The sequence below is a fragment of the Meleagris gallopavo genome, chromosome 26 (assembly GCF_000146605.3).
Source record: "Meleagris gallopavo isolate NT-WF06-2002-E0010 breed Aviagen turkey brand Nicholas breeding stock chromosome 26, Turkey_5.1, whole genome shotgun sequence".
Taxonomy (NCBI): domain Eukaryota; kingdom Metazoa; phylum Chordata; class Aves; order Galliformes; family Phasianidae; genus Meleagris; species Meleagris gallopavo.
This window is the reverse complement of record NC_015036.2, coordinates 4,248,742-4,255,839: the sequence shown is the minus strand read 5'-3', so window position 1 is coordinate 4,255,839 and position 7,098 is coordinate 4,248,742. Positions and strand designations below refer to the sequence as shown.

General features: G+C 61.0%; 1 protein-coding gene across 4 annotated transcripts in view; it reads right to left on the bottom strand.

Annotated features, from left to right (window-relative positions):
• The window catches only part of USP2 (ubiquitin specific peptidase 2), an 11,710-nt gene extending 4,827 nt beyond the window's left edge, over positions 1–6,883 (bottom strand). Inside the window, exons 1-4 of one of the 4 annotated variants that reach the window (XM_019623038.2) lie at positions 6,810–6,883; positions 5,829–5,933; positions 4,663–4,737; positions 2,558–3,204 (exon numbers count right to left, since the gene is read on the bottom strand). In XM_019623038.2, coding sequence (XP_019478583.1) covers positions 2,558–3,163 — 606 coding nt within the window. In that variant the 5' untranslated portion in view covers positions 3,164–3,204; positions 4,663–4,737; positions 5,829–5,933; positions 6,810–6,883. Of the gene's footprint in view, positions 1–2,557; positions 3,205–4,662; positions 4,738–5,828; positions 6,039–6,452; positions 6,566–6,809 lie in introns of those variants that run through there. The other 3 variants (XM_019623039.2, XR_795980.3, XM_019623041.2) reach the window with 3 other exon arrangements.
• Positions 6,884–7,098: the final 215 nt, after the last annotated feature.

The window sequence follows — 7,098 nt, the reverse complement described above, 5'->3', positions numbered from 1 at the left end:
CGAGGGGCGGCCGTGCCCGCAGCCACTGCTGAGCTGGGGACGCAGCTCCTCGGGGGGGACACGTGCGATGTCCACTGAGCTCCAGGGCTCCGTCTCTCCACCGCCACGGCATAATGTGGGGAGCACCAGCGGCACGGCCCCCTCCCTCCCCGGGGCTCCCAGAGGATGGAAAGTTGCCCCCGAGCCATGGAATGGGGCTGCAGGGTATCCGAATGGGATGCGGAGCTCAGGGGACAGTGTTATGGGAGAAAGTGCGGGCAGAGAGGCAGGCAGGGAGCGGCACCCGTTTGCCGGTCAGGGGGGGAGGGGGTTGCATTAGCACTGGGCTCAGAGGGTGTTTCTCAGACTTGTTTGTTTCACCAAAGCATGAAGCAGGGACCCCCCCAGTCACTCCCCTCTGAGCACTGGAGAAACTGAGGCACCAAGCAGGCAGACATCCAGCTCTGCCCCTGCAGCAAGGGCAGGTGAGGAGGCTGGCAGCGAGCCCAGCTCTCTGTCCTGCATCCTCAACCTGCATCCCCAAACTGCATCCCCGTCCTGCTTCCCCATCCTGCATCCCTCCACTTCACCCCTCTGACCATCCATGCCCAGGTGTCCTGGCCACCTGCACAGGGAAATTTCCACGGGCTGTCATGTAGCGGGCATGGAGTGAGGCTGCTTTGCCCCCTGCCAGACCCCAGCATGCCCCCAGCCCACACCAGCGGTGCTGTTTGGACCCCTTGTGGTGCAGCTGCAGCTTGCCCTGCCTGCGGTGCACAGCCACTGGAGGGGATGATGGGGATGCGGGGGGGGTGGGAGCAGGGAAGGAGACTATTTTTGGCACCAGCAAAAATATCTGAGGAGGCATCTTGCAGCGTTATTCATCTGCAGGGCCAGCGCTTTTTGCATCACAAGAGGAGCCCTGTCGTAATCTGCACTCGTGTATATATATATACACAGCCTGTGCTGTGTACACTGTACACACATAGGGACATGGTGTGCACACGGGGGATCAGCGTGTGCCCCACAGTATGATCCCACCCACGTGGGGCACGGCTGCACCCTAGGGCTGAGGCACAGCACCCTGCCCTGCAGCTCAGCACATGGCTTGGGGTCAGGACTGAGCCTGCTGTGCTTTGTGGGTGCTGGTGCAGCACTCCCCTGGATGCTGGATGGCAGAAGGGATGGCATCAGCCCCATCTCATGACCAACCTCATTCCCCAGTGACTTCGGTTGCTCCTATAGCTGGAGAAGGATGCAGGCTCCTGGGGCAAGGCTGCAGACAGAAAGTGAAGGAGCCAGCAACCTGTCCTAGTTGTCCCCTCGGCAGCAGTGACCTTCTGCCATGAGCTGGCATTGCAATGGCAGGACTGGCCGAGAGCCAGAGCCATCAGCTGCTCAGGATGGGGCTGTGCAGAGCTGCCGGTGATTCTGTGGCTGGCTTTGGCCTCCTGACCCTATGTCCCCACAAGGCAGTTAATGGGGTGGCACAGCACTGCTCCTTCCTTTCCTGGCATCATGAATTCTCTGCTCGCTGCAGCTGCACAAACCTCCCTGTGCCCCACAGGATGACAAATGGAGGTGCCAGGCTCCTCCATTCCATGTGGTGCCAAGGCGCTGGGTGAGGGGATGGGAGCAGGCGTGGGGACAGCCCCGTCCTTGCCCTGGCTGCGATGCTGCCCCTGAGGCTGTGTAATGGGGCAGAACCAATGGTAGCAATGGGTGCACATGTTTCCGGCACCTGGCGTGACCGCAGGCACCTGCAGTTTGTTTTACGATTGGAACGTTCACTTCCCTGCTTGGGAATGGGGGGAAAAATGCATAGGAATGGAAAATAGCAGGTGTGCACATTAAAGGCCAAGGAAATCTCAGCTGGTGTCAGCGATCCAGATCCCTGCTTGCCTGCTGTCCCATGGCACCTCCAGAATGCTCCCACGGCACTTTTCCCAGGTGTGTGGGCATGGGGGGGAATGTGGGGCTTGAAGGAAAAGAGCCTCTCGTCTTGCTCTTGGGAATGCACAAGTGACACCCCCAGCCTTTATCCTCCCTGCTGGGTGCACAGCACTGGGATGGAGCTGGGGTTCAGGCCCTGCGCTGGGGGGGACCGACCTCCACCGTGGGGCGGACTGAGAGTGAGAGACAGCGTGGACAGAGCCAATGGGATCTTGGAAGGGGACCCAAGTGGAAAATTACCAGTGCTGCTGTGCACACCAGAGCTGGGCTGAGTGCACGATAGCTGCATGCCCTGGGCCATGGCTCTGGGGATGGCACAGTGCCTATTGGAGCCCCGAGTGCCTGTCACCAAGCGTGATGCTGTGCCACCACGTGTGATGCTGTGCTGCCACGGGTTACGCCATGCCACCGTGCGTGCTGCAGCACGGCGCAGTCAGCACTGCAGAGAAGCGTTCCCATGTGCACCCATTGGGTTTGCACTCATTGACAGACTGACCCTGGGAGCATCCCTGCATGGCACCATCCCTGCACCACACTGATCCCACGCAGTCTCCACCCAGAAGCCCACTCGGACCACGCACCCTACCAGCACCATCGTGTCACCATCCCAACGCGTGCCACATACCATGGGGTCGGGGCCGTGCGTGCTGCCATGACCATCATCCCTTTCACAGAGCTGGCTGCTGGAGGGGCTGGAGGGCAGGCTGCAGTAGCTGCTCTTCTCCAGGTAATCGCGGACGTAGTCAGAGCGCGTGGCAGCCTGGTACAGAGCACTGGGGCTGGATGCGTAGGCGCTATCCGAAGTGTGCAGCCCTGAAAACTCCTGTGCCAGGTCCGAGTGGCTGATGGCTCTGCGACGGCTGAGAAGTGTGGAGGTGGACACATAGCCAGAGGGGCTGCTGGGGGTCCCGGTGAAGGAGTAGCACGAGCCCCCGCTCAGCCCCCCGCCCGGCTGTGTGCGGATGTAGGCAGGGCTCAGGCGGATGCTGGAGTCGGGGTACAGGGGCAGGCGGCCGCTGTCATAGCCGCTGGTTGGGGACAGTCTGCTGTGGTGGTACCGAGAGGAGGGCAGGTAGCTGGATTTGAAGCCGATTTTGTCTCTGTCTGCATAGGCATAGGTGGAGCCGTAGGAGGTGTAGGAGCTGTAGCCGCTGGGCATCTTGCTGTAGGTGTTCTCGGCATAGCGGGACGAGTCAACGTACCGTTTCAGTGTGGAGGAGAGCTGGGACATGCTGGAGGCTGGGACTCAGCGGGCTCAGCTGGAGGCATCGGCTGCAAGAGAAGGGCCTGGGCTCAGCTGCATGGGTTATGGCTGGCACCAGCCAGTGCCCACCCCAGGATCCCCACCTGGAGACCCTGTGAGGGGTGAGCAGGAGGCTGCAGGGGTGCAGGGGACAGAGTGCCTACCAGCCCTCCTTGGGGCAGCAGGGAGACACCAGCGGTGCCACCTGTGTGCCTTTGGGCACCTGACACCACTGGAGTAGGGCTGCACTGGGCATGGCAATGGGCACCTGTGATCAGCCAATGCCTCTGCCACAGCACTGCTGCCATGCTGTCTTCCAGCTGTTAGCACAAGAGTCCTCATCATCCGTCCTCACTCCCTGCATGGTGCCTGGGGCCAAGCTGCAGCCACCACCCACCAGGGGGCACTGGGGACAGTGGGGACAGCCAGGGGTCACCCTCCTGAAGCATACCGCCTGTCTCCCTGCCACGCCAGCGCCCTGCCTGCCTGCCATCAATAATTCAGCGATGGAGGTGGCCACTGTGTCCCTGTCTCCAGGCACAGACAGCCTGCAAGGCAGGGCAACAGCCATGCACTGGGTCCCACGGGAAGTGGTGACTTCTGCCACACGGAGACCCATGCATGGGACAGGAGGGGCATGGAGGCACCCGAAACAAATGAGGAACCAGCAGAGTCAAAGACAGAACAGCAAGAAATCTCCCCAGCTTTGAGCAAACAGGGAAGTCAGCTCTCTTCTGTACCGACAGCAGGTCCCCTACCTGTCCCAGGGCTGTGCTGCCTCGTGTCCCTTCCTGGCTGGACAGTGGCTTGTGTGGCTCTGAGAGTCCCCTGTCACCCAGGAGATGACCCCAGCTCAGAGGTTTTTCCCAGCCCCGCTGGGGCGGGCATTGGCCCCACTCCAAGGCAGTGTGGAGGTGATGGGATGGAGCCTGGCTCTGCCTTTGCCGTGCAGGGCACAGTTGGACCTGGGGATGGTCACTGAGTTGCGATCACCATGGGATCCTCCCTCCTCAGCCCTGGGCTGTGTCCCAGCTGCTATTGCTGAGGGAGCAGCAAGAGGAAACTATTTACAAGCGAGAGCAAGCCAGAGCGCACAGACCTGTTTGGGAACTGAGGCCGAGGGGTGAATAATCCCCTTGCAGGCAAACACACCACCAACACCCGGCTCTCAGCACATCCGTGCCAGCACTGGCTCAGAGGGTGCCAATGGAGAGCTGCTCCACCAGCCAAAATCCAATGCACCCTGTGGGGTTTTGCTGAGGGATGTGGGACCCAGCCAAGGATCGGCGCTCCCACGGGCACTGGGGTGAGGGTGCTGGAGTCCTGTGGCTCCAACGGGGGCTTTCAGTCCCTGGGATTAGTCCCTACGGGACACTGTCTGCCCTGGGGATGTGGGGAGCTGATGTGCAGGGATGTGGGGCTCAGAAGGGGAACTCGCCCTGGACACAGTGGTGAACCCACTGGTATCATGGGAGGAGAGGTCTTACCATGTAGGGCTGCTGTGGCTGCTAGGATGATCTGCACCGTGCTGTCCCCATGTCACATTGCTGTGGACCCCAGGGCTGCGGGAGAGCAGAGCGTGCCATGAGCCTGAGGAGCTGAGGAGGTGTGAGAAAACCCCGGTTCCTCCCATCGCTTCCTGACCTGCCTGGCCCCTCCCTGCCCAATAATAATGCTGAGCTTTCCTGATGCGTAGCAAAGCCCTGGGGCTTGCATGGCTGAGTCAGGCCTCCTGCACCCTCATCATCCTTCCTGGGGAAACTGAGGCACGGGAATGTCCGGTCTGTGGCCACGTGGCCATGAGCACCAAGGGGACCCAGCACCATGGGGATGCTCATGTTGGGGAGCACATCCTGCTCCAACCAGCATTCCCAATGGAATCCCCATGGGTCTCCTAGGTATTGAGGAGGCTGACATTCTGCTGGAGGCCTCACACTGGTGGCCCCAGTGGCAGCTTTCCCCCTTGGTGGCTGCGGAGCCCCAGGGTAAGCTCAGCTTACACAGCCCTGGCTCTGGCCGAGGTGTTACGGCTCAGCTGCTTCTCACTTACGCAGGCTGTGAGCCTTGTCCCTGTGCCCTGAGACACAATGTCCCAGCCTGGAGGTTACTGCAGAGCTCCCAGCATGCTGCCACAGAGGAGGCAATGGGGGGGACCCCGCGTTGAGCACCCTGCCTGCTCCAATCTGGTTTAGGGCCGAGGGTGCTGGGAGGGAGCTGAGGTGGGGGAGCTTTCCCCACGCAGTCACAGCCTGAGAACGCTCCCAGCTCAGTGCACGTGTGCCGGCCAGGCGTCACTGCGCTGACACATCCCCACCTGGCTGCTCACTGCTCCACAGCCACCCCTAGGCAGCAAAATCCCAAACACAAAGGGGAACCCTGATGGAGGCCCCAAGGTTATTGCTTTGAGGTCTGCAGGTGGAAAAAAAACAGGGAGCCTGGGGGGAAGTGCATGGGACGTGGCTCTGCCCACCCGGGGGCCAGGTGCTGGGCATGGTGCTGGGCTGTCCTATGTTAACACCCTCTATGGAAACAGAAAAACATCTTCCCCATGGGTTCACCCCAAACAAAGGGAAAAGAGGGCAGTTAAGGGTCCCACTGGCATCCCACAGCCCCCTCCCTAGTGCAGGCATCCCCCTGTGCTCCCTGCACTCACCAGTGGATGCGCACTCAGGGGTGCAAGGTTGGCACGGTGTGGGGTGAGCGGTGGCTCATGGGGCTGCCTCGTGTCAGTCCTCCCTCCTCGGGGTGCTTCCTGGGGCTGAAGCAGAGCAGAGGTGTGTGGGGGAGTTGGTGGCAGGGTCTGATCACCCCGGGGCTTGGTTGAGAATGGTCTGGAGGGGCCGTGCCGGAGGGTTGCGGGGCCGCGTAAAAACCACACAGCAGAAATTCAGGGCTCAGGTTACCAGCTAGATAAATATAGCGTCTTTATCTGACCTCGCAGGGCGCCGAAATGCTCCTCTCGCATTCCAGCTTCGGGGAGGCTTAAAGGGGACGTGAGCCCAAGGTGGCCCATAAGGTGGTAAGGCAGTGAGGCTAGGGGGGCACAGGGGTTGTAGGGATGGTGAAGGGTGAATGTGGGCAGGGGGATGGAGGTGGGGGACCAGGAGGGAAAGGAAGGATAAGGAGTAAGTGGGGAGCGCGGAGATGGTTTGGGTTTTGTGTCCTGGGAAACGTCGCAGGGAGAAGAGCACGGTGGGTGGGGGCCAGGTGCACCCACGGTGACACGGGGGGACATCATGGCACAACCCTGGGCACCTCTCCCTGACGCCTGACCCACCCGGTGAGCCGGCACCGCGGTGGCCGTGACTCAGCCAGCACCTGCTGATGATAATTAGGTGCAATTATGGTGGCATCTTCCTCGCTGCTGCCCAGCTCCAACCCCGAAACAGGGAGGCCACGCGTCTGCGCCTGGGTGTGACTCCCAGAGACTTCTATGGGGTCACCAATAGGGGTGAGTGCACCCCGTGGCACACATCCCGTGGCTCTGGGATGCATTGTGTGCCCAACTCCACTCCCATATGCTCCCTGCCCGCAGGATGCCAGGGCTGCCTTCACACTGCAGGCAGGGAAGGATGGAGATGGGGTGCCAAGGGATCCCATGCCCATGTGCCCAGGGATAGCCGCTGGTACCTACCCCACTCTGCCCCTCTCCCCATGCCACAGGTTGCCCCAACCCTGAGCTCACAATGAGCTGAGAAGGGTTCTCTGGTACGGAATGGAGGTGTAGATGGGTGCAGGAGGGGGTCACCCCTCAGCAGGGCAAACCGTGCCCCCCCCCGCAGCCCCTCGCCGCACACACAGGTGGTCATGGCTCCAACACACAACCTAAGATTTTATTGTGCAGACAGAGGAAAACTCCTGGAGGATAGGTGTATTGTTGTTGTTGTTGCTTTTTGTAAGGTTGGCTTTTCTTTTTCTTTTTT